This window comes from Encephalitozoon hellem, chromosome XI (genome assembly GCF_000277815.2).
Source record: "Encephalitozoon hellem ATCC 50504 chromosome XI, complete sequence".
In the NCBI taxonomy this organism is placed as follows: Eukaryota; Fungi; Microsporidia; family Unikaryonidae; genus Encephalitozoon; species Encephalitozoon hellem.
Window position 1 is genome coordinate 98,298 of NC_018480.1, and position 20,872 is coordinate 119,169.

A 20,872-nucleotide genomic window follows, 5' to 3' on the forward strand; every position below is an offset into this window, starting at 1 on the left:
TTACAAAATATGAATGCAGGACATGATATATGGTGGCGGCCAAAGCCCTTAATGGGGGCAAAGAACTTCATGACTGCTAAGGAGAAGGACTATGTTGCCGAAAGCCTTAGAAGAAACATGAGGTACTTCCGGTCGGACATTGACTATGCAGCCCTTTTTAGGCAGGGGCAGGAGAAGATTGAAGTGAGGTGTGATGATGAGGAGCCAAAAAGGAACATCAACCTGGTTTTTGGGAAGGAAAACAAAAAGTCCTCAAGAAGGCCAAGGCCGTACTGCGGGATAGATGCGCAAGACGCCACGCAGAAGGTCAGGAATATGCTTCTTTTGGAAGAGCTCATCGACCTGTACACTGTCAGGAGGTATTGTAAACTTTCCGAAGATGATTTGAGAGAAAATACAAGGATGCTCAGGTCGGGCCTTCTCTCCAAGTTTGGCACGCTCGTCTCTATCGCAAAGTTCCTTAGGTTTTTAGGAGATTACTTTTCTTACATTGAAGAGGACGAGAGGAGAGAGATTGTGCATCTACTTCAGAAAACATTTCATTTAATCGAAGACATGCCCGAGTTCTATGACATGATGGGGTCTCTGTTGAACTCGATTCCCCTGATTTCCGAGGCAGATCTGGAAGATGGGTTTGTCTCCACATTTCTCTTTTTCCCTAGCGGCCTGATTCTAGCAACCTCGCTACTTATACAGAATGAGGCTCTATGTGACATATTCTACGAGGCAGCCATCAGTGAACCCTCCTGGCCCTTCACAAAGAACAGATATGGATGGCAATTCCTTTCTGTCATGATTTCCTTGGTGAGCGAGGAGAAGCAAAAATCTGTTGTAAAGAAGGCCCGGCCCTATCTGCTGGAGATTGCCAGGGGGCCTGATGATGAGAGGATGGATGGTGCCATGCTGTTTTTGAAAGCAATAGGTGCGGACATGGACGAGCTCAAATGTTATAGCGAGTGATGAAGCAGGCTCATGCACTATACTTAGAGATAAATTCTTACAGGCGTTTATTTAATCAACATTCTTTCTTTTACAAGGACTAGGCTTATTTCTTCCATGGCAGCCGCCTTGGTGCCTTGTCCCTTCGGCCTTGAAAACTTTATGATCGAAATATTTATCTTCTATAATCTGGCCGACAGTTATTCTTTTTTCGGGGTCAATGCAGAGCATCCTGCTCACCAGCTTTACTGCAGACTCGTCATGCTTTGCAATGATTCCTTCTATTCTTCGAGGAGACTGGGGGAGCTTGAAGCTACGGAACCCAGGAAGGTTCAAGACACCGGGATAGGTGTTTTCGTTGATGGACCCACAGGCATGGATGATCATTTCCAGCTGCAGGATCTCTGTACTTCCCTGGAATATCATGTGTCCCAGATACATTTCTGTCAATATGCATCCAAGTGACCAGACATCTGCAGAGAAGGTATAGTTCGAGGATCCAAGCAGTATTTCTGGAGGTCTGTACCATAGGGTGACCACACCCGGAGTATACATGGCTGTCTTTGTCGCCTGCCTTGCCATTCCGAAGTCTGCAATACTAGCATTCAGATTGTGGTCCAAAAGGATGTTTGCACTCTTCAGATCCCTGTGCATGATTCCCTTACTATGGATGTAGTGCACGCCTTTAACGATTTGGTAAAATATATGCTTGACTTCATCAGATGTTATCCTATTACTTCTTATAAACTTATTTAGATCATATGGGAAGTATGGAAACACCATGTAAACATCTCCATCCGTCTCTACAACCACCTCTATCAGTTTTATTATGTTTGGATGGCTTATTTTCCGCAAGGCCTGGATTTCTCTGATCGTTGTTACAGACAGTCCTTCCCTCTCCTTGTTCACCTTCTTTAATGCATATCTAGCCCTTCCCTTCCTTGCAAGGATGACCTGGCCAAAGGTGCCTTCCCCCACGACTCTTATCTTTTCATACTCCATTTTTGTTGCTGTGAAGTGTCGACGCACGAAAATCTCTCCCTCTTCGGCAGGCTCCATCGTTTGGGTGGAGACCGAATAAGTTTTATTGTTGGGATCGCCCCAAACGATGGGGGAAAGAGAGGAGCAAATCCTGACGAGGGAGATCAGAAAGGAGGACCCGTCACTCAAGGGCCTTCTCTATATATCCAACTTTGCTTCTGTGTATCACTATGGTGATGGGGAGTGGGACAAGCTGAACATTGAAGGGACGTTTGTAATGTACAGCAGAGAATGCTATCCCTTTGTTGGTATCTACGTGTTCAACAGAAAGAGCCTGAAGGACTTTTACCTCCACTTGACAAAGGAAACCTCCTTTGGTATAAAGAAGAACTTCATGACCATAAATAGGCGAGAAAAGGATGGGATTCATGGCCTCTGGTTCCATGACAACACCCATCCCCAGGAAGTGCTGAGGTGCTTAGAAGAGTTTCTGTAGCCACCCGGGATCTTTCCCACCGATCTCTCCCAGCCAAATAATTAAAATGAAAAGCCGTAGCCCTGCAATGGCAATTCTCTACACACAGATAATAAAGCTTCCCGACTATAGGATACTGTCTGGAGAGTACTCTCCACAAAGCAACTCTCTTAAGCCTGGAAATGAGATAGTCAAGGAGCTAAGGGATGCCGTCAAGTCGATTCCAAGCAGCGGGACGACGTTCTATACATTCAATTCTTCTGACACGAGGTTTGTGTTCTACTTCAAGATAAGCCCCGGGCTTGTTTTTGCTGTGATAAGCGACAAGTACACATCGTCAAAGATAGCCTCGGGATACATGGACCGGGTTATGGAAGCCTTTGGCAAAATATATGTTGAAGACCCAAAGACAACATACTATACCTTTGACCCTACGATCAAGGCGATTTCTGACAGGTTCAACAGAGACTCGAACTATGCACAGGGAATGGCTGTTGTCGAAGAAACAAAGGGGCTGCTTGCAGAGTCTCTTAACATGATAATAAAGAGGGACGAGAACATAAATAACCTGAAGGGTCTTGCCAGCAGGATGACTGCCGAGGCGCAGATAATGCAAAAGAACGTCCAGAGGATGCACTTAAAGAGCATGATGAATGACTACTGGATATACGTGGTGTTTGCTGTCTTGATTGTTCTTTTCCTGTACTATATAACTCATTAAACATCTTTCGAAAGCTTGCCTGTTTGTATTTCCCGATGAGAAATCCCTTTCGATCTTTCCCTTGAACAATGGAGGATGAGAGCCCGAGGGCAGGAGAAGAGTCGGTATCCAGGGAGAATTTGAATGTGGAGTCTAACGGAAGGGAAAAAGAGGATGCGTGTTCGAGAAAGGTTAGAAGCACGGATGTTCCACAGGTGCTGGTGTCTCAGTCATGTGCTGCCAGGGAGTGTGCAAAAGATGAAATAAGAAAGTTTGTGAAGGTTCTCGTGGAGGTGGACACTGTTGGTGGAAGACCTCTTGTGTTTATGATGTGGGCATCTGAGGAGAAGCCAATCCATAAAAGGAGGCAACCTACTGAGGTATCTAGAGACACCTTCGGATGTGAATCCTGTGAAGAGGTATTTGACACTTTTAAGAAACTTCAGCTTCACAAAGCTCTTCACAAGAACGTCTCTGGAGAGATCAATCCTCTCTTTTGCCCCGTTTGCAACAAAACATTTGACGAGAAGCGCAAGCTAATGCTTCACTCCAGATACCACAAGATAACCAAGGACGACAAATAAACTGTGGAATAAGAATGCTTTGATACTTGATATCTCGTTCAGATATTATGCTTACGATGTTTGATTGTGATTCTTCGAAAGAAGTCGAAGCCATTGTCAAAAAACTCTTCAATGTCGGAGAATGCAAGGACGTCGAGTTTCTATCTGCGTTTCTAGACGAGGCGGCGGCAAACAGCGAGGTTGAGAAGGAAAAGTGTTGCATATGCCTTGAGGATGTCGAGGAGTCCAGGGCCCTACTCGGGTGTGGCCATACCTTCCATTTGGACTGTATTTACGCATGGCTGGATATGAAAGGGATATGCCCGAGTTGTAGAAAAGCAGTAAGGTAAGATGCCTTGTTAGTAGAATGCCAAAGAACAGATACAACATCTTGGTTGAGAAGTCAGATGCAAGAGACTCTCCGGTAAATCAAGAGGATCTGAGCCTGACACTTGAGTCATCTCTAGTTCTTTCAGGAACAAAGTATCCGGAGCCTAGGACAAGAATTTCCTTCAGCTTCGTATCTGCATCTGAACTTGGAGTTATCAAGCTTTTCTTTGTCACGATAACTCATTCCAGATCAAGTGGTGAGTACTATGGCTTTGACTCGTCAGAAAGCTGTGTGGTGATCTTTCCAAACAAACTGAATGTAGGGAGGAGGTATGAGATTTACGGGAGGCTTGAACATAAAAGTCGTAAAGTGCTGTACTGTATAAGTGCCAAGGAGATATGCTATAGAAGACTGTGCTATGAAATATTCTAATCATTTAATTTACTTCTTCAATAAATATATCCCCAGAGCCGTTATTTAGAAGTAGGACTTTTCTTAGGCATCCTTCTTACAGACGAAGCCTTTCCACTCTTAGTCTTCTTGGCTATATTCTTCGCGACTATTTCCCAAGTGAGCCCTGATCCCCACTTCAGATCGCTTCCATTTATGTCAAAAGTGTCCCTGAACTTCGATTTAATCATCCCAAGGAGGCTCTTGGAGGAGTCAAACTTTGTGTGCATCCATCCATACCTTACACTTTTCTTGGGCCTTGTGTCTTTTCTTTCTTCATGAGTATTTGACGATTCCTCATTTCTACTACTCTCCGTGCTCAAAGGCCCCTCGTCCTTGTTCTCGGATAGAGACAAACCCTCAATCTCTATTATCATCTTCCTTCTACCCCCGTCGTCTCGGTCCTTCCTGGGCTCGGCAACCGCATGGGCTTCTTTGCTTTGATTCTCCACTTGCGATACACCCTTGTTCCTTGCTTTGGATTCTTCTCTGACAACAGTTGAATACACATCCTCATTCTCAGGAGATCCTACAAGTCCCCGCTCTTCAAGCCGGTGGAGATCCGTGGTTGTCGACGACATTATTTCCCTCTCAATCCTTTTTGCCATCAGAAGCTTGCTCTTGTACCACTCAGAATTTTTGTCAAGGACATCCATGTATTCCTCCTCATCAAACTTGTTGTCTATATTGAAAAGTTTTGAGTTCGCCTCAAACTGGTTCCAGTCCTTGCTTTCCTCTCCTGGAAGAATCTCAGTGCTTACACCCTCAGCTGAAACCTCTTTTGCCCCTACCTCGCCTGGCGTTCCAGAAATCTGGGCGTCTGTTTTGAATGTGCCCACCTCAGAATCATTAGCCTCTGCACTATCTCTCTCTACTTCTCCAGAATGCATTCCTTCGTTTTCCTTTCCCTCAAGCCTCTTTTCCATCCTTTTCACTATGATTATGTCACTTTCGGAAATGGAGATCGTGGGAAACACGATCCCCGGATTGTTTTCAAAGAATGCATTCTCCAGCTTCACCATCTCGCCCTCGTTAGAAAGAAAGGTCCCTATCATCTTGCTCGGGTTGTTCTTGAAGTGTATAGCAATCGTGTAATTATCCATCTGCCCCTAAGGGCTTTCCCACTAAGGTTTATTTTACATCCGAGCCTCGCGAATAAACATACACTCCTTGCCCACGCCACATGGAAGATAACTTTTATGGACTGCAGGAGATCCTCGAGAAAAAAGGTCTCCCAGAGTTTCCATCTCTCCTGCCATATGAGCTGAGAGATCCCGAAGCAACTTGCTGCTTAGAAAAGCTGTATGAGGAGATGATCTGCGAGGTCTCGAGAAACAATGGCCTAATCCCTATTCTTTCATCTGTAACCGGGCTTCCTGTTGAGACAGATATAAAAGAGATCGAACGGCTTTTGGCAGGAAACAAGCCGGTAAAGGGAGAGTTCTTCCGAGTTGGGCATGTCTCACGCCCCCTGCCCCCGGAAAAGGACGAGTATCCAGGGTTCGTGACTGGTAGTGGAAGCAAGATTACTAAGAGGGAGCAGAAAGACAAGAACGAGGTGGATGGAGAATGTAATGTAGAAAGCTACATAGTGGACAGAATCAGAAATGAGATTCTGGAAAAGGCTGTGGATGTCAAGTGGGATGACATAATTGGGCTGAGAGATGTTAAGAAGGCCATCAATGAGATTGTTCTTTGGCCTATGCTGAGGCCGGATCTATTTACAGGGCTTCGTGGGCCTCCAAAGGGCCTTCTTCTGTTTGGGCCTCCTGGAACAGGAAAGACCATGATAGGTAAGTGTATTGCAAGCCAGTGCAAGGCGACGTTTTTCTCTATAAGTGCATCATCACTAACGTCCAAGTGGGTTGGAGAGGGAGAAAAGATGGTTAGGGCGTTGTTCCACCTAGCAAGATCAATGCAGCCATCGGTTGTGTTTATTGACGAGATTGACTCTCTTCTTTCGCAGAGGAGCGAGAACGAGAACGAGGGAAGCAGAAGGATCAAAACGGAGTTTCTGGTTCAATTTGATGGGGCAGCAACGTCTGATAGAGACAGGATACTGGTGATTGGTGCAACAAACAGGCCTCATGAGATTGATGAGGCTGCAAGACGCAGGCTAGTGAAGAGGATCTATGTTCCCTTGCCAGAGTACCTTGGCAGGAGGCAAATGGTCGAGCATCTAATAAAAGAATACAGGAACACCCTTGAATCTGCAGGGCTGGACGAAGTGGCGAAAATGACAGAAGGATATTCGGGATCAGATATCTTTAATCTATGCAGAGAGGCATCCCTGGAGCCGCTGAGGGAGATTGATGACATCAAGGACTTTAAGAACGAAGACACAAGGCCGATCTCCCTTGAAGACTTCAGGAAGGCCACGAGGCAGATAAGAAAGAGTGTTTCGGAGAGAGACCTTGAGATTTATTCAGACTGGAACTCCAAGTTTGGGTCCGTTTCGTAGGGAGCCTGTGTGCTAATCAAGAAAGACCGAAGTCAAGCCTTACGAGGTGATAACTCTCCTTTCCAAATGCACACTCCTTTTGTGTCCCGGAAAACAGGAAGATGGACTTTCTATTTGCCATAGAGGCCTGTCTCAGGAACTCATGTTCAAAATTATTAAACTCATACTCTAGCAATACAAAGGTACTGAAGTTGTTCAAATGGTCAAGAACTGCCTGGAAGGGTTCTTCTTCTATCAAAATCTTCACCCTATTCCGGCATTTTCTCAGAAGCCTAAACGAAGGAATGGTTTCAAGTCTTCGGTGTATGACTAATGCATCTGGAACATACTCGAGAAATGCATATATCCTGGAAATGCTGTCTTGCGATGGGGTGTACTGAAACCTCACATACTCATAAGAAAATCGCCCCAGAAAGTCCTTCATTCAGCCTATCTCGAGGTCAGGGCTTTCCATTCAATGTATTGCAAAAAATCCAAAACCGGTTTCAGAAAAAGGATAAAGTGAGATTACTCGCACAACAACAATGAATAGAAGAACAACACTTTTCCTCATAATATGCAACGAATTCTGTGAGAGGTTCTGCTACTACGGGCTGAGGTCTCTTCTGTTTTCTTTTTCCAGGGAGGAGTACAACTTCACTACAAAGGAGTCTACCATGACCCTTCATTTCTTTGTTTCTATGAGCTATCTATTCACGCTTCTCGGGGGGCTTCTGTCGGACATGTTCCTGGGAAGATACAACACCATCGTGGCACTGAGTTCCCTATACCTTACAGGAACATCTCTTCTCACCTATTGCTCTGTTGTGTCCGCCTCTCCAAGGCTTCTGATGGCGAGCTTGCTCATGATAGCCGTTGGGACAGGAGGAATCAAGCCTTGCGTTGCTGCATTTGGGGGAGACCAGTTTGGCGTGGACGAGACACAGGATCTAAGGAAATTCTTCAACTTCTTCTATTTTGCCATAAACATCGGAAGCATGGTTTCCACAGTGCTAACACCTGTCATGTCTGATACCACTTGCTTTGGGAAGAACTCTTGCTACCCACTGGCATTTGGGGCATCGAGCACACTGCTTGGCGCCTCTATTATTCTGTTTGTAATTGGAACGAATCTCTATGTGATTAAGCCGGCAAAGAAAGAGCAGTTTTCAAGGTCCTTTCGCTCCTTGGCCCAGAACGTAAAGAAGCTGCTTTGGAGACAGGATGGGCATGACGAGAAGACTAGCACTTTACAGACTGCGTCAGAGGCCGTCTCGGAAGCCTGTGAAGAAGACGACAAAAAGAAGACCCTGAAGATACTGAGGATCCTGGGGCCCGCAGTTCTCTTCTGGGCTCTTTATGACCAGCAGTCCTCTTCATGGATAGAGCAGGGATCGAAAATGGATTCACGCCAGAGAATACTCGGGCATGATATAGATATCTTGCCATCGCAGATGCAGGCATTCAACTCTGTGTTTATCCTTCTATTCATTCCTATGTTTTCAAAGCTGGTCTATCCATTGCTGGGACGGATTGGCATCCTCTCTTCTCCAGAAGAGAAAATGGGGGCCGGGATCGTTCTTGCATCCCTCAGCTTCTTCTGCTCTGGATACATAGAGTACAAGATAACTCTGGCCGAGTCTGTAGGGCAGAAGCTGTCAATATTATGGCAAGTGCCTCAATATGTTATAGTAACGGCGGGGGAGATAATGCTGAATGTAACCGGGATGGAATATATGTATGCTGAAGCGCCAGAAACCATGAAGTCGCTAGTTCTGTCGATGTGGCTGTTGACTGTGACTGCAGGAAATCTTCTGGTGATGGGGATTACGCTATTGGATCCAATAGCCTTGGTTTCTTCCCGCACCCATGATATGTGGAGCTTTATCATGTACGGGATTGCGGGGCTTGCGGCATCTAGATACATGTTCCAGGCCTCAAGACCTATCTAGAAAGCAACTCTGCATTAAGCATAAGGTAAAGGAGGACAGATAAGTGCTATTGCCATCCGGCAAATGCAATTGAACAGCAAGCAAAGGGATTCTAAGAGGATTTAGAAATTCGTGCACCCATAGAATGATAAGAACAACATTCAAGACTCTGTGTCTCCTTCTTAATAACATACTGCTGCTACTTGCAAGCTGCATTCTTGGAGCACTGATATCCTCTGTACCGGACTCCAAGAGCATATACAAGAATGTAAACAAGCAGATAACTTACATGCTGCTCCTCGCAAATGCAGGCCTTGCTATCTTTACTCTCGTGATAGTCCAGAATCTTAACGATGTGTTCCTACACAGGGCGAGGTCTCCAAGAGGAGTTGAAACAAAAATGAAGATCCAGTGGATAATACTCTCTATAGTGACATTTTTCTACGGTACTTTTCACTTCCCACTAATTACATCAAACATGGACAGACTTTTCAAAATGGACATGATGGCCTTAATTACTGTCTTGATATTCACCTTACAGGTAAGTGGAAAAACTAATTTTAGATAGTCATGCTCTTTATCATATACTCAATGCATCCAGACTTGTTTGGAACCAAGTACAACCGAGAGGTTCGGAGCTACATCGAGAGGCTTGAAGCAGAGAATTACGATCAAACCGAGATTTGACGGGACACATCCAAAGACGACGATATCTCTAGGAATAAATTCCATTTATTTTATAACTTACAGGAATGTCCGAAATGGGAGGCTCCAGAGGCTTTATTATGTAAAGATGTCCACTAGGCGCCGTGCCTCTCGTCTATCTTCCTCTTTATCCTTGATAGGAAGTTACGGCATTTCATCTGGTCGCATATGGACCACTTCGAAGAGCTGTTGTTCATCTCCCTCACCATGGTGCGTATCTTCTTGCCCATGTTCATTCGGTACCTCTCCTCCCTTACACCAAAGTCCTCTGTGCGGTTGCTCACCAGAGCCATCTGAAAGTCCAGTGCTGCAAATTCGTAGCTCATCAGGTTAACCTCCAAATAAAACTTTTTATTTATATTTTGTGTCTCAGAGATTGCAGTCGTTTTTAGCAAATAAATCAGTATTTATTTCGGGCCAAATTAGACATCTTCTTGCAGTGCAAAAATATTTCAAAATTAAATCTCCAATCTCCCGCCATCGCCGTGCTATACAGGCCCCTTAATTAAACGGTTTTGACTTTCATTAACCCAAACAGCCACTGCCAAAAGTCATCTTTCATGTTCAGAGACAAATGTGATGCTTCCTGCCAAAACAAAAGATGAGTGCCATCCTGTTAGTTCTTGGCGTCCTCGTCATCATCTATTTCCTATTAGGGCGCAGCGCAGAACATGAAATAAGGGAAAAGAAAGTTCTTGTGGTTGGTGGAAGCAGTGGACTGGGCCTTGCCTTTGCGCAGATACTGAAGAAGGCTGGAAACGATGTCACAATAACATCCAGGTCTGCGAAAAGGCTGAAGCTTCTGAAAAGGGAGTGGGGATTTGGAACGAAAGTGCTAGACGTGAGTACAATGGATGCCCAGGAGCCATCAGACTTCGATTATATATTCTGTTGTGCAGGCATTTCCTATCCCTCATACTTTACTGACCAGTCGCTTGAGCTTTTTAAGGAAACAATGGCTACAAACTACCTTGGGACTGTTGCAGTATTAAAGCACTATGTGGCTGCTAACAAAAAGCCCATGGGGTTTGTCATGGTAGGATCTACTTTGTCGTTGCTTACATTCCCGGGGTTCTCTTCTTACTCCCCTACGAAGGCAGCTCTTCTCTCACTGTTCTACACACTTCGTGATGAGATGGCCAAGTTGGATGTGAAGCTGTATTTCTACAACACAGCATCCATCCAGACACCGGGACTCGAAAGGGAGAACCAGACAAAGCCTGCATACACAAGGGCCATAGAGGAGATGGTACCTCCGTCCTCTGCCCAGGAGAGAGCCCTTGTATTTCTGAATGGAATGAAGAAAAGGAGCATAGTGGCATCTGATATCTTCACGTACCTATGCCAGATAAGGCTTGAGTGCGAATGCCTTTCTGACTATCTCCTTTTTCCTATGTCCGTCGTTGTTGTGTTTATACTGCGGATCTATGTGAGATGGAAGTTCAAGGCTCAGGAGAAGATAAATAGTAGGGAGAACACCTACATTAAGAATAAATAACCAGCCTCAATCGAATTTAATGGATCCATCGGACGTAACATGGAGCTTCTTGTTTTCAAGAGCTACTTCCTCAAATATCTTGCTGACTGTTCCCCAGTTTACAACCTTCCACCAGTTTGCTATGTATTCAGCCCTTGCACTCTTGTACTTAAGGTAGTATGCATGCTCCCACACATCCAGCCCAAGAATTGGAATTGTGCTCGAGGTCTTCATGCATATGGCATCTTGGTTATGGGTCTTTCTTATTACAAGAATCCCTTCGCTCTGTCTGTAGCACAGCCATACCCATCCAGATCCAAACAGAGACGTTGCCGCATCATTGAACTCCTCAATCATCTTTTCCTGCGACCCGAAGGACTTCTCAATATACTCGGACAGCTTTGGACTTATAGGCTCGCTGGTTCCTGGGGGGCACATCATCTTCCAGAACAGGCTGTGGTTGTAATGTCCTCCAGAGAAATTGGCTATGTCCCTTTTCACGCTGCTTTTGATTCCGCCGATTCTTCGTCCCTTTGTCACACAGAAGGTAAGGTTTTTGTCCTTGATTCCGTTGTTCCTGAGTGTCCTTTCAAGGTTGTTGATGTATCCCTGGTGGTGCTTGGTGTGATGAGTCCTCATTGTCTCCTCGTCAATAAAAGGCTCAAGCGCGTCGTACGGATAGTCGAGGTTTGGGAGAGTAAATTCCATGGGTATTGCATTTCGGATGGTTTAAGCTCTTGGCTTACTAAACATTCTATGTGGAAGGCCTTCTGCATAAAGGGATTATGACAAGAAAGACGATGTGTATACAAATACCTAGAGACCCGAGAGTAGACGGAATTTCGTTTATAACAGCGATGCCAGAGGCAATGGCCGAGAAGATAGAGGGGCAGAAGTGGAAGGAAATAATGTCTGGCCTGAACGGTATCTTCCACGAGTTTGAGTCTCCGTCCATAGCATCTTTTATCAAGACGGTGTCCATTGTTCCACTCCTTGTGGGCACGCCTCGAAATGTCTATACGAGGGTTGAAGAATACCTATCTGAGGCAAACAAACGCCTGGAGAGGCATGGAATCCGTATAATTCATCCTGGGAACCACCAGTATGTCGAGCTTGAGGTTGAGATATGCAGGGACGAATGATGTGGATGGCACCCGACTGGAGTTATTCGAGCATGCCAAGATCTATAATTGCAATTTTTTCTGATCCTCAAGAATGTATAGGAAAAATGCCAACTTTGTTGAATGCGAAGAAGAGGTGCTAGAATACTGGAGAAACAGCAGATGCTTTGAGAAGGCCTGTGAGATGAGCAAGGGGCGGAAGAAGTTTACTTTCTATGACGGGCCGCCGTTTGCAACAGGGCTGCCACACTACGGCCACATTCTCAGCGGCACTGTTAAAGACACTGTCACAAGGTTCTTTTATCAGCAAGGATACGATGTCGACAGAAGATTTGGATGGGACTGCCACGGGCTTCCTGTTGAGTATGAGATTGACAAGAAGCTAGGAATAAGTAGCAGGGACGAGGTTCTGAAGATGGGGATTGGCAAATACAATGAGGAATGCAGAAGTATTGTTATGAAGTATAGTGGGGAGTGGGAAAAGACTGTGGAGAGGCTTGGACGGTGGGTAAGCTTTAAGAATGGGTACAAGACTATGGATAAGGCATACATGGAAAGCGTGTGGAATATTTTCAAGGAGCTCTTCAATAGAAATCTGATATACAGAGGGTTTCGGGTGATGCCATTTTCCACGGCATGCTCGACTCCGCTGAGCAATTTTGAGTCGAACCAGAACTACAAGGATGTCAGCGACCCGTCTGTGCTTATTTCCTTTCCCCTTCTTGAGGCTCTTGAGGGGTACAAAGTGTCGCTGGTTGCATGGACAACCACCCCCTGGACCTTACCGTCCAACTGTGCACTTGTAGTGAATTCTGAGTTTGAGTATGGGATTTTTGAGCACAAGCAGAGGTTTTATCTGATGCATGTTGGCAGGATTGGAGAGTACTTCAAGGATGCCAAGGTTCTCCGGAGGATTTCTGGCCAGAGGCTTGAAGGGCTTGAATACGAACAGCCATTTCCGTACTTCGAAGAGTACAGGAAGAAAGGATTCTTCAGAGTCTACACCTCAGGATTTGTTACGGATACGGATGGCACTGGGGTGGTCCACTCTGCACCTGGGTTTGGGGAAAGCGACTATAATGTGTTTGTTGAGAAGGGGCTGATACGTGAGAATGACCTTGTTCCCTGTCCTGTCGATGAGAATGGGAGGTATACTAGCGAAGTGAAGGACTATGCTGGAAGGTATGTGAAGGACTGCGACAAGGTCATTCTTTCTGACATCAAGGACAGAGTTCTCATGAACCAAAGGATAGTGCATAAGTATCCATTCTGCTGGAGATCTGATACGCCCCTGCTGTATAAGCTTGTTCCAAACTGGTTTGTGAAGGTCAGGGATCATGTGGACTCTCTTCTGAGGAACAATGAGAAGATAAACTGGGTTCCCAAGGATATAAAATACAAGAGATTCCACAACTGGCTAGAAAATGCAAGGGATTGGTCTATCTCAAGAAACAGGTTCTGGGGAACACCGATTCCTTTATGGACCACTGAGGACTATAGTGACATGATATGCGTGGGATCGATAGGTGAGCTTGAGAGACTGAGCGGAAGAAAGATTTCCGACATTCACAGGGAGTTTATTGATGACATTGTCATACACAAGGATGGAAAGGAGTACAGAAGGGTTGAGGAGGTTCTTGACTGCTGGTTTGAAAGCGGGAGTATGCCGTATGCACAAGACCACTGGCCGTTCTGTAGGGACGTTAGCACAGACCTCAAGCACCTTTCTGTGGCAGGCGAAGGGGAGAAGCATGCAAAGCTTGTGAAAGAAAACTTCCCAGCCAATTTCATAGGAGAGGGGCTTGATCAGACAAGAGGATGGTTCTATACTCTCCATGTGATATCCTCGCTTCTATTTGATCAGCCTGCATTTCTCAATGTGGTTGTCAATGGGATAGTACTTGCAGAGGATGGGCGAAAGATGAGTAAGAGGCTAAAGAACTACCCAGATCCCTCTCTTATACTCAACACCTATGGTGCAGACTCTCTCAGGATGTATTTAATATCGAGTCCTGTTGTTGAAGCAGAGAATCTGAGGTTCAATGAGAGCGGGGTCAAAGAGGTTCTGAAGACACTGATAATCCCGTGGTACAATTCGCTAGGATTCTACTTAGAGAATAAGGGTGTTAAACCTGACGACGAATGTCTACCTATGGATGGATGGATAAGGGCATCCTTCAACAACTTCACAACATCTTTGACAGAAAAGATGAAAGGATACGAGCTTTCTTCTGTGCTGACTTTAGCACTAAGGTTCATTGACGACCTATCGAATTGGTATATCAGGATGTATAGAAAGGAGATAAGGTCAGGACACCATGCTGTTCTCGGAGAGATTCTTCAGAAGTTCTCGATTGTAATGGCACCGTTCACCCCTTTCTTCAGTGAGTATTCCTATCAATCCCTTAGTCCCGGAGAGAGTGTCCACTTCCAGGAGTATCCTGTGTGCAATAGCGAGACACATCCATTTGAGATGGCAAAGAGCGTGATAACTGCAGTAAGACGGCTCAGAGAAATGAACTCAATATCTCTAAAGACGCCTCTGAGGAGTGCCACACTAGTGAGTAGTAATAGTCTTTACGAGGAGATTAGGGATTACACAGATGCAATCAAAACAGAATGCAATGTCCTGGAGCTTCTCCATAAGGAGGAAGGCAAGTCTATGTTTGACATCACCGTGAAGCCAAACTTCCTGAGCCTGAAAAGAGACAAGGCCACTATGAAGAAAAAGATGGAGATAATCAAAAACCTCTCGAGTGACCAGATGTACTCACTTCTAGGCTCTTCATTGAATGTGGGGGATCTTGAGATTCTTCAGGACGATGTATTAATTGTGAAGAAAATCAAGTGCGATAAGGGAATAAGCCAGGAGTTCGGAGACTTTAGCATAATCATTGATGATACTCAGGATGAAAATATTGTTGAAATGAAAGTTGCAAGGGAGTTCCATAGTTATGTCCAAAAGCTGAGGAAGTCTGTGGGCCTAAGCATTAATGATGATGTGGTGGTGGACATTGAATGCCCAGATTTGAAGAGAATTGTGAATAAGTATTTCGACATTTCCTTTGGAAACCTGGGGACTCTATGTGGAAAAGGCTCATATGAGTTCAATGGTGGCTCGCATCCTGTTTCCCTCTACAAGAAGGCCCAGTCCTGATCTTATTAAACACCCTATCTACTCAATCCTGTTTATTTACCCTGTTTTGTTCAGAAGAGACAGGAAATCAGACATTCTTCTTTCATAGTCGGCCATCTCTTCTTCCAGCCTTCTCTTTGTGCCCATATCGAGCTCTGCATCGACTCTTCTTCTTATTTCGTCAATCTTCGACTGCAGTTCGTTCACAGGAAGTATACATTCGTCTCCAATCCTACTCTGAAGAACGTCAATAATCTTCTTCTGTCTGTCTATTGTGACACTCTTCTTCTTATTAGACTCGACTGCCTTCTTCAATGCCTCCCTTGCAGCGTCATAATCTTTCTTTATCCTTGTATTCTTGGTACTAAGCCTCGATACAGCTTCCGAAAAACTGGCATTCTCATTTGCAATTCTGTCCATCTTGCCTTTGAGCTCTGCATAGTCCTTCAGAACATTCTCATACTCCCTTTCCTTCAATTGTGCCTCCTGGCTCATCAGTTCCATGGTCTTGATTCTCTTCAAAACGCTCTTAAATACATTCTTCAGAGCCTTTGAGACATCGTGAAGACCATCCCCCTCCATGCCCACATCAATTCCGAAGTCCTCAATGGCTCCTGCAACATCCTTAGCAATCGCCCCTCCTATCCTCCTCAGGTCCTCCAGCTCTCTTGAGCATTTGTCAAGTTGTTTTACAACCTCACCACTCGACCTAGCATATCCAAGCTCAGCCTCAAAGCTCTTGCTCCTCATGTCAAAAAACATCCTGCGAAGCTTATGGCTTATCTCCTCGACATCCCTCAGATCCCCCAGTAGCCCGTCTATCTTCCGAGACACACTTCCCGTAGAACATGCCCCCTCTTCGGCGCAGTATGTCTCTACAGAAAAGAGGGGATCTCTGTCCTTAAGCTCCCTGCATATAACCCTTTTGGCCCTTTCCAGATCCCCTTTGCATATCTCCGCAAGAACATGCTTTATAAATCCCTCGTCAAAGTACTCCTTCCTGATAAGCTTGTCAATCTTCTCATTCACCTTCATATAAGTCTTGTATATGCTTGATAGGTATACGCAGTCCTCATTCCCGTTGCTTTCTGCCGATATGGTGCCAAAAGCAGATAAGGTGTCCGAGCGATCGTCAGAGATGCTGTCGCCAAAGGCACCGCCCTTTCCGTCCACCACAACCTTGATATCGGACAGAGAAAGCATCTCCAGCCCATTCACAATGTACTTCCCCAGCTGCTGCGATGTGTCTGGCGATTTCAAGGTTGCATCCTGAATGCTTTCGAATGCCGGCAAAGGCTTCTTCTCATTCTCGTCTGCAAAGAGCCCCATAGGTCTAGGGATCAGTGCAAAAATTCAAGCCATCAGAAGATGTATTAAAACGAGGCAGGACCCCTAGGATGGAAGACATGAGGACAGTAATAGCAAGTGTGGTGGCACACATAGACCATGGAAAAACCTCTTTGATAGACAGCCTTGTTGCATCGCAGGGACGGATATCAAGAACATTAGCCGGATCTGTTAGGTTTCTCGATACAAGAGAGGACGAGCAAACCAGAGGAATAACGCTGAAGCTGAGTGCAATCTCCTTGAGGCACGATGGGGGCAGCTATGTGTTCATTGACACACCAGGGCACGTAGACTTTGAGTCTCTGATCCAGTCAAGCTCTATATTCTCAGACAACTTCCTCATCCTCGTGGACGTTAACGAGGGGATAACGCCAAGAACTTATTCGCTTGTGAAGTATACGAAAGGGAAGAGATGTGTTCTTGCGGTAAACAAGATAGACAAGGTATGCTCTCCTGAGGAGCTTCTGCAGAAGGTACTCTCGGTTGTGTCATCAATAAACGGGCTTGCAGGAGAAGATCTTTTTGAGTGGGAGGCCAACAACATCATACTGTGCTGCGCAACGCTTTGCTATGGAATTAACAGAAAGATGTTCAGGAAGATTGTTGGCAAAGACGGAACCTTGAAGAAAGCCATAGATCTCCTGTTCCACATATACAAGAAGATAGAAGAGAAGGACGTCGATAAGATATGCGAAAGATTTAGGGTGGCAAGCAGAAACCGAAAGAACATTCTTTCGTCTATGTTCCCTCTCTCTGACTGTGTGTTTGATTCTGTGTCCTCGGACACTAGAGATCACTTGAAGGTGTTTTTTGGATCTGATCTAATAAGGCTGAATCCAGTGCCATCTAGCAGGAAGCCTGCCCTTGTAGGGGTTACTGCCTACGGCATTCTGAAGACACCTCGGGTATATGCTAGGGCCTCAGTGCTCTTTGTCACAAGATTATTCTGCGGGACTGTGAGGGTAGGGGACGTTGTGTACTCTGCAGACGGCGAAAGCGTCACGGAATGCACTGTGGAAAGCCTATATCTGTTTGGGATAAACGAGCTAGTTGAGAAGAGCGAGGTTTCTGGATCAAATCTTGTCTGCATTGGAGGCAACTTCCTGAAGAACTCGCTGATAACTGATGTTCCTGTGTATAAGATGAGTGTCAGGAGCAAGGTGACACCCTTCTACAAGTTCAAGCTTGTTCTAAACGACCTTGAGAGGCTTGATGAGCTAAAGGAGGTGTTTAGGGTGATGTCCTGTACAGAGCAGTTCCTGAAAGTAAGGCTCAACAAGTACAAGGAGATAGAGGTTTCATGCACTGGGAAGGTCCAGTCAGAAAAAATAATCACTGATCTCATAGACTCTGGCTTTGAGTTTACTGTTGCAGATCTTGAGGAGAAGTTCTGCGAATATGCCACAAAGCCCATAAGCCAGGCCTTTTCTCTGGAAGGCCTTAATTTGAAGGTTTCTGTCTGCAGGGCGCATGAAAGCGGAGAAGGCACCGATACTTGCTTTAGAAGGTGGGAAGACATGAACAGAAACCAATTTGTTCTTGCATCAGACCTGTGCTTTGAGATGGCTGCTAATGTTCTGGAGATGTTTGTTTCGAGCGGGCCGCTGATAAGAGAAAAGATATATGAAACAAGGTTTGCTCTGGATTTAGAGGGAGACGCCGACGGAATGGATTCTGACACCTTGTATTCCTTTCTAAAGAACTCTCTTGCTTCTGTGTATCTCTTGTCCGCGCCGACTGTTGCGCCGATGTTCTATGAATGCAACATCTCGATCCAGGAGGAGTTTATAGGGGAAGCATACAAAAGCCTGTCCAAGCACAACTATGCGGTGGCCCAGGAGAGCTACGAAGAAAAGACAGGGTTCTATGTCCTCACAGTGCTGATTCCGCAGTTTCTGTACTCAAGCTTTCTTGAGGACATAAGAGTGAGGACAAAAGGAACGGCATATCTTCTAGTGAAGGACGTAGGATACAGGTTTTTGCTAGATTTCAGCAGGTACATAGAAGGTATAAGGAAGAAGAAAGGACTATTCGTCGAGGAGAAGATAGTTGAGAGCCCATCAAAGCAAAGAACATATAAAAAGTAGAGCCATAATTTACTAATAAAGGTCTTATACTAGTTAAGCCTCAAAGCTATATGACCTCAGGGTTATGGAGATAAGTAAGCACATAAGCGTGAATAAGCCTATTGCTGTTCTGTATGAAAATACATTTGCTTCTTCCTCTTGTAAAAGGCAGTTTCCAAATCTTGTGCCGCTGACTTTTATCCCTGGCGTTATCACCTTCACAAGCTTTCTGTTGTTTGCAGGCCTTGGAGGAAGCCCTCTGCTTTCTTTCTTCGAGTCCACAGCCAGCACAGATATGACCTCCTCAATCTCCATCCTACTTCTACATGTAGGGCAGAACTTGCATCCTCCCGTCGACTGTGACCATGCATATAGACACCCCCAGCAGAACAGATGCCCGCATGGCGTTATCACGGGGCCTTCTGGCCGTGAATAGCATATACTGCATGTGTAGTCTCCGCTCGGGTGTCTACTTTCCTTCTTTTCGTTGGCGTCTTCTATGCATGCCTTGGACTCCGCAGCTTCTTTGCTCCATTCGCCAGGCTCCGCCGTTTTCTTTTTGGTTTTCATGGGATGCTTGTCCCCCTTGCTCATGAATCTATTGGACATGAGCGTCAAGTTTGTTGAGGAAATCAATTTATTTCTACGCCAGGAGAATGATGAACTGGATGCCGTGGAGGTGGAAAGACTGATCCAAAGGATCGAAGAGGTGCAACTGCTTGTAAGGGATTCCGAGGAAAGCTTCAGGCAGATGCTCGAGGGCATTGAGGCTGAGGAGAGCTCTAAGGCAGATACCATTGTGGTCATAACAAAAAACAAGAAGCCAATTTGCATTTTAGGAAAAGAGGTGGTTAAGCCAAGAATAGAAAGTATTAATGCGGGAAGTGTCAGTTGTACTCATACTCCATCGTTCTGCAAATTCAAGGCATTTTCAAGCACCGTGCATGTGAAGACGCTTGCCCAGCTGTTGGACATAGACAAGCATATCACACAGGCTGCAATAGAAGTGTTCGACCACACATACAGGTCGTATGAAGGATTCACATGCCTTATCTCTGTTGGCGACACAAATGGAAACATCTACATAATAGATGCAATAAAGTTCAGGGCATTCATTCCAAGGCTTGCACTATTGAAGTGCAATGTCCCGAAGATAATACACTGTGGAGGCTGTGTTGAGAGGCTCCTCAGAGACTTTAAGCAACTTGGATGCTTTAGAAACTACGAGATCCCTTCGGATATGATTTTTATTGATTGGAGAATCCGTCCTGTCCCAAGATTCCTTCTCGAAGTTTTGTACAGGGGAGTTCAGGAAATAAGAGAAATGGTTGCCAATGGCGTTGAAATGGAGGTCTATTGCAGCAAAAAAAATGACGAAACAAAGGAGATGGCCTTGAAGTATGGCATCTCTAATGACGGAGGGCTCCTTGAAGACCTTCTAAAGCTGAGAGAGTTTCTTGCAAAAAGTAACGACGAGTCTGTTCAATATGTCATGACCGATGACCAGGTCGTAAGACTCCTGAAGACAAAGCCAACTTCACAAAGAAAGATGGCCGACGAACTCAGGAGGCTTTCTCCCATAGCAAGGCAGCACATAATGGACTTTCTGCTTCTGCTCAATGGCAAGAAAAAAAAATTCCTATTAAAAGATCTCATGACGCCAAATCAAGGATGACAGGCCAACCACAGTGTGTGCCCTTTCCAATCTGAAACATGCAGAGCAGTCTATTTCAGGCAGCAACAACACAGGCAGAATGGGGATCAATAGAGAAAGAAAAGTCGATGTCTCCCAGAATGTGGCATGGACATTGCAGCGAGGGAGCTGGATAATCCATGTCCTGGTTGTATTTCTTCTCAAGATGACACTCTCGGTGGTATTTAACGATAATATAGGATGGCAGCTCTCACTAATCATCTACAACATCTCCACTTTCATCTTCTTTCACATGATTCCTGGAGATCCCTTCAACGACAGATATAGCCTCTATACATTCTGGGAGCAGCTTTCAGAGCAGCTAGAAGGCACTCCAGATCTTATTTTCATAGCACTGTTCCCACTGATAGCATTCACCGTCATAAACTTCATTGTGAAGTGGAACACTCTTCTTCTCTGGATGTGCATTACAAGCCTATTTATTGTGACTGTCCCAAAGTTCGGCTTCATGCATCTCAGGAGAATCCTGATATTCAAGGAGTAGGCCATGCATGCC

The 20,872-nt window shown here is 45.3% G+C and overlaps 22 protein-coding genes across 22 annotated transcripts; 15 read left to right on the plus strand and 7 right to left on the minus strand.

Moving 5' to 3' along the window:
• Positions 1-51: 51 nt before the first annotated feature.
• Positions 52-960, plus strand: EHEL_110830 (uncharacterized protein; the record flags this gene model as incomplete). The annotated part of the gene is made up of 1 exon (XM_003888289.1): positions 52-960. The coding sequence occupies one exon, from the start codon at positions 52-54 to the stop codon at positions 958-960; it is 909 nt and encodes a 302-aa protein (XP_003888338.1).
• Positions 961-1,011: 51 nt separating this feature from the next.
• On the minus strand, positions 1,012-1,998 carry EHEL_110840 (serine/threonine kinase; the record flags this gene model as incomplete). Its single annotated transcript, XM_003888290.1, has 1 exon — positions 1,012-1,998. One exon carries the CDS (start codon positions 1,996-1,998, stop codon positions 1,012-1,014), a length of 987 nt encoding a protein of 328 aa, XP_003888339.1.
• A 49-nt stretch (positions 1,999-2,047) lies between these two features.
• Positions 2,048-2,416, plus strand: EHEL_110850 (uncharacterized protein; the record flags this gene model as incomplete). The annotated part of the gene is made up of 1 exon (XM_003888291.1): positions 2,048-2,416. One exon carries the CDS (start codon positions 2,048-2,050, stop codon positions 2,414-2,416), a length of 369 nt encoding a protein of 122 aa, XP_003888340.1.
• A 67-nt stretch (positions 2,417-2,483) lies between these two features.
• EHEL_110860 (putative synaptobrevin/VAMP-like protein) lies at positions 2,484-3,116 on the plus strand (the record flags this gene model as incomplete). The annotated part of the gene is made up of 1 exon (XM_003888292.1): positions 2,484-3,116. One exon carries the CDS (start codon positions 2,484-2,486, stop codon positions 3,114-3,116), a length of 633 nt encoding a protein of 210 aa, XP_003888341.1.
• A 68-nt stretch (positions 3,117-3,184) lies between these two features.
• On the plus strand, positions 3,185-3,679 carry EHEL_110870 (uncharacterized protein; the record flags this gene model as incomplete). Its single annotated transcript, XM_003888293.1, has 1 exon — positions 3,185-3,679. The coding sequence occupies one exon, from the start codon at positions 3,185-3,187 to the stop codon at positions 3,677-3,679; it is 495 nt and encodes a 164-aa protein (XP_003888342.1).
• A 47-nt stretch (positions 3,680-3,726) lies between these two features.
• Positions 3,727-4,008, plus strand: EHEL_110880 (uncharacterized protein; the record flags this gene model as incomplete). The annotated part of the gene is made up of 1 exon (XM_003888294.1): positions 3,727-4,008. The coding sequence occupies one exon, from the start codon at positions 3,727-3,729 to the stop codon at positions 4,006-4,008; it is 282 nt and encodes a 93-aa protein (XP_003888343.1).
• A 17-nt stretch (positions 4,009-4,025) lies between these two features.
• EHEL_110890 (uncharacterized protein) lies at positions 4,026-4,421 on the plus strand (the record flags this gene model as incomplete). The annotated part of the gene is made up of 1 exon (XM_003888295.1): positions 4,026-4,421. One exon carries the CDS (start codon positions 4,026-4,028, stop codon positions 4,419-4,421), a length of 396 nt encoding a protein of 131 aa, XP_003888344.1.
• A 41-nt stretch (positions 4,422-4,462) lies between these two features.
• Positions 4,463-5,542, minus strand: EHEL_110900 (uncharacterized protein; the record flags this gene model as incomplete). The annotated part of the gene is made up of 1 exon (XM_003888296.1): positions 4,463-5,542. One exon carries the CDS (start codon positions 5,540-5,542, stop codon positions 4,463-4,465), a length of 1,080 nt encoding a protein of 359 aa, XP_003888345.1.
• An 80-nt stretch (positions 5,543-5,622) lies between these two features.
• EHEL_110910 (putative AAA+ class ATPase) lies at positions 5,623-6,900 on the plus strand (the record flags this gene model as incomplete). Its single annotated transcript, XM_003888297.1, has 1 exon — positions 5,623-6,900. One exon carries the CDS (start codon positions 5,623-5,625, stop codon positions 6,898-6,900), a length of 1,278 nt encoding a protein of 425 aa, XP_003888346.1.
• A 16-nt stretch (positions 6,901-6,916) lies between these two features.
• EHEL_110920 (uncharacterized protein) lies at positions 6,917-7,324 on the minus strand (the record flags this gene model as incomplete). Its single annotated transcript, XM_003888298.1, has 1 exon — positions 6,917-7,324. One exon carries the CDS (start codon positions 7,322-7,324, stop codon positions 6,917-6,919), a length of 408 nt encoding a protein of 135 aa, XP_003888347.1.
• A 100-nt stretch (positions 7,325-7,424) lies between these two features.
• Positions 7,425-8,831, plus strand: EHEL_110930 (putative proton-dependent oligopeptide transport protein; the record flags this gene model as incomplete). Its single annotated transcript, XM_003888299.1, has 1 exon — positions 7,425-8,831. One exon carries the CDS (start codon positions 7,425-7,427, stop codon positions 8,829-8,831), a length of 1,407 nt encoding a protein of 468 aa, XP_003888348.1.
• Positions 8,832-9,099: 268 nt separating this feature from the next.
• On the plus strand, positions 9,100-9,497 carry EHEL_110940 (uncharacterized protein; the record flags this gene model as incomplete). The annotated part of the gene is made up of 2 exons (XM_003888300.1): positions 9,100-9,351; positions 9,375-9,497. The coding sequence occupies 2 exons, from the start codon at positions 9,100-9,102 to the stop codon at positions 9,495-9,497; spliced, it is 375 nt and encodes a 124-aa protein (XP_003888349.1).
• Positions 9,498-9,610: 113 nt separating this feature from the next.
• On the minus strand, positions 9,611-9,841 carry EHEL_110945 (uncharacterized protein; the record flags this gene model as incomplete). Its single annotated transcript, XM_059743553.1, has 1 exon — positions 9,611-9,841. The coding sequence occupies one exon, from the start codon at positions 9,839-9,841 to the stop codon at positions 9,611-9,613; it is 231 nt and encodes a 76-aa protein (XP_059599536.1).
• Positions 9,842-10,116: 275 nt separating this feature from the next.
• On the plus strand, positions 10,117-11,013 carry EHEL_110950 (uncharacterized protein; the record flags this gene model as incomplete). The annotated part of the gene is made up of 1 exon (XM_003888301.1): positions 10,117-11,013. The coding sequence occupies one exon, from the start codon at positions 10,117-10,119 to the stop codon at positions 11,011-11,013; it is 897 nt and encodes a 298-aa protein (XP_003888350.1).
• A 6-nt stretch (positions 11,014-11,019) lies between these two features.
• On the minus strand, positions 11,020-11,700 carry EHEL_110960 (superoxide dismutase; the record flags this gene model as incomplete). The annotated part of the gene is made up of 1 exon (XM_003888302.1): positions 11,020-11,700. One exon carries the CDS (start codon positions 11,698-11,700, stop codon positions 11,020-11,022), a length of 681 nt encoding a protein of 226 aa, XP_003888351.1.
• A 77-nt stretch (positions 11,701-11,777) lies between these two features.
• EHEL_110970 (uncharacterized protein) lies at positions 11,778-12,134 on the plus strand (the record flags this gene model as incomplete). The annotated part of the gene is made up of 1 exon (XM_003888303.1): positions 11,778-12,134. One exon carries the CDS (start codon positions 11,778-11,780, stop codon positions 12,132-12,134), a length of 357 nt encoding a protein of 118 aa, XP_003888352.1.
• A 73-nt stretch (positions 12,135-12,207) lies between these two features.
• Positions 12,208-15,270, plus strand: EHEL_110980 (isoleucyl-tRNA synthetase; the record flags this gene model as incomplete). Its single annotated transcript, XM_003888304.1, has 1 exon — positions 12,208-15,270. The coding sequence occupies one exon, from the start codon at positions 12,208-12,210 to the stop codon at positions 15,268-15,270; it is 3,063 nt and encodes a 1,020-aa protein (XP_003888353.1).
• A 36-nt stretch (positions 15,271-15,306) lies between these two features.
• On the minus strand, positions 15,307-16,578 carry EHEL_110990 (uncharacterized protein; the record flags this gene model as incomplete). The annotated part of the gene is made up of 1 exon (XM_003888305.1): positions 15,307-16,578. The coding sequence occupies one exon, from the start codon at positions 16,576-16,578 to the stop codon at positions 15,307-15,309; it is 1,272 nt and encodes a 423-aa protein (XP_003888354.1).
• A 68-nt stretch (positions 16,579-16,646) lies between these two features.
• On the plus strand, positions 16,647-18,683 carry EHEL_111000 (translation elongation factor 2; the record flags this gene model as incomplete). Its single annotated transcript, XM_003888306.1, has 1 exon — positions 16,647-18,683. The coding sequence occupies one exon, from the start codon at positions 16,647-16,649 to the stop codon at positions 18,681-18,683; it is 2,037 nt and encodes a 678-aa protein (XP_003888355.1).
• Positions 18,684-18,716: 33 nt separating this feature from the next.
• Positions 18,717-19,232, minus strand: EHEL_111010 (uncharacterized protein; the record flags this gene model as incomplete). Its single annotated transcript, XM_003888307.1, has 1 exon — positions 18,717-19,232. One exon carries the CDS (start codon positions 19,230-19,232, stop codon positions 18,717-18,719), a length of 516 nt encoding a protein of 171 aa, XP_003888356.1.
• A 22-nt stretch (positions 19,233-19,254) lies between these two features.
• On the plus strand, positions 19,255-20,337 carry EHEL_111020 (uncharacterized protein; the record flags this gene model as incomplete). Its single annotated transcript, XM_003888308.1, has 1 exon — positions 19,255-20,337. The coding sequence occupies one exon, from the start codon at positions 19,255-19,257 to the stop codon at positions 20,335-20,337; it is 1,083 nt and encodes a 360-aa protein (XP_003888357.1).
• Positions 20,338-20,416: 79 nt separating this feature from the next.
• EHEL_111030 (uncharacterized protein) lies at positions 20,417-20,860 on the plus strand (the record flags this gene model as incomplete). The annotated part of the gene is made up of 1 exon (XM_003888309.1): positions 20,417-20,860. One exon carries the CDS (start codon positions 20,417-20,419, stop codon positions 20,858-20,860), a length of 444 nt encoding a protein of 147 aa, XP_003888358.1.
• Positions 20,861-20,872: the final 12 nt, after the last annotated feature.